Here is a 1,021-nt window from a genome sequence, read left to right on the forward strand (position 1 = left end):
TCAATTTAGGGACAATATATTCAATAGAATTTAAATGAAATAAATTTTGAGTTCTTCATTGCCACATCTCCAGATTTTTATAATATAATATAAGAATATATCTATTTTCAATCTTTATTTGAAAAAGTTAATAAACTAATGCACAGTAACTCACTTGTGATTATTAAATTTGTGCTCAGAGGGTGTGTGCCAGTGCACTTGCAGGAGAGAAAACTGAGTTCCATTGATCCAAAGCCCTCCTGCATCATCTTCCCACTTCACCTGCAATACTTTGAACAACAATCAAAACTTCAAAAGAAAAAAAAATTCTGCAAAATATCTGCAACTTTAGTATGAAAAATACCATTATATCATGACCTCGATTCTTGATGAGAGCATTTGCAGGACGATAGCTTCTTTTGAGATCACCTAACAAATGAACATATTCTACTCTTTTGTCATTCAGATCGATTGGAGATTGCAGGTTTCCTTTCTTGCATGTCGCCCAATCTTTACGAATATCTCCCCAATGATCAGGTCCGTATTTGCTGCCAATCTGATAGTTATACTCTTCGATTTCTGTTCTCAAATATTAATCAGAACATATGTAGTAAGATTTAAAATACAACATATTCGGCTGTAATTCTCTTACCTTTAGATGACACAATCTCATTGTTGAAGAGAAGGAAAGCAATGATTGCGATGAAGGAGAGAAAATTAGGGCACTCCATGAGAGAGAGAGAGAGAAAGAGAGAGAGAGAGAGAGATGAATAAAATATTTGAGCTTAGGGTTAATTATAAGCTAGGGTTTAGCTTGCCTTTATATTGTGGGATGAGGGAAGAGATGTTGTGGAGGAAGAAGAAGATTGGATGGTTTGGATCAATTTATGCGGATTTTTGGATAACATCTGTTTAAAAGTCCTAGTATTAATAAATTAGAGAAGATAATACTTTTTAATGTTGTGTTAATTAAGAGTATTAATACATAATGACATAATAATAGAGAGAGTGTGTGTTTATTAACTTAGTATTAACATGATAA

The 1,021-nt window shown here is 32.8% G+C and overlaps 1 protein-coding gene across 1 annotated transcript; it reads right to left on the bottom strand.

The window, feature by feature from the left end:
- Nucleotides 1–123: 123 nt before the first annotated feature.
- LOC110106574 (alpha carbonic anhydrase 7-like) lies at nt 124–838 on the bottom strand. The gene is made up of 3 exons (XM_020836509.2): nt 632–838; nt 344–558; nt 124–261 (listed from the first exon to the last, which is right to left on the bottom strand). The coding sequence occupies exons 1-3, from the start codon at nt 708–710 to the stop codon at nt 151–153; spliced, it is 405 nt and encodes a 134-aa protein (XP_020692168.2). The 5' UTR covers nt 711–838; the 3' UTR covers nt 124–150.
- Between the last annotated feature and the right edge of the window lie 183 nt (nt 839–1,021).

Source organism: Dendrobium catenatum, unplaced genomic scaffold (assembly GCF_001605985.2).
Source record: "Dendrobium catenatum unplaced genomic scaffold, ASM160598v2 original_scaffold_214340, whole genome shotgun sequence".
NCBI classification, from domain to species: domain Eukaryota; kingdom Viridiplantae; phylum Streptophyta; class Magnoliopsida; order Asparagales; family Orchidaceae; genus Dendrobium; species Dendrobium catenatum.

Bases quoted from the DNA above. Each gene is read 5' to 3' on its own strand.
- LOC110106574 (XM_020836509.2), bottom strand. From the start codon at position 710: ATGGAGTGCCCTAATTTTCTCTCCTTCATCGCAATCATTGCTTTCCTT. The intron at 559-631 runs GTAAGAGAATTA...ATTTGAGAACAG, and splicing joins TGAGATTGTGTCATCTAAAG to AAATCGAAGAGTATAACTAT. The intron at 262-343 runs GTATTTTTCATA...AAAGTATTGCAG, and splicing joins ATCGAGGTCATGATATAATG to GTGAAGTGGGAAGATGATGC.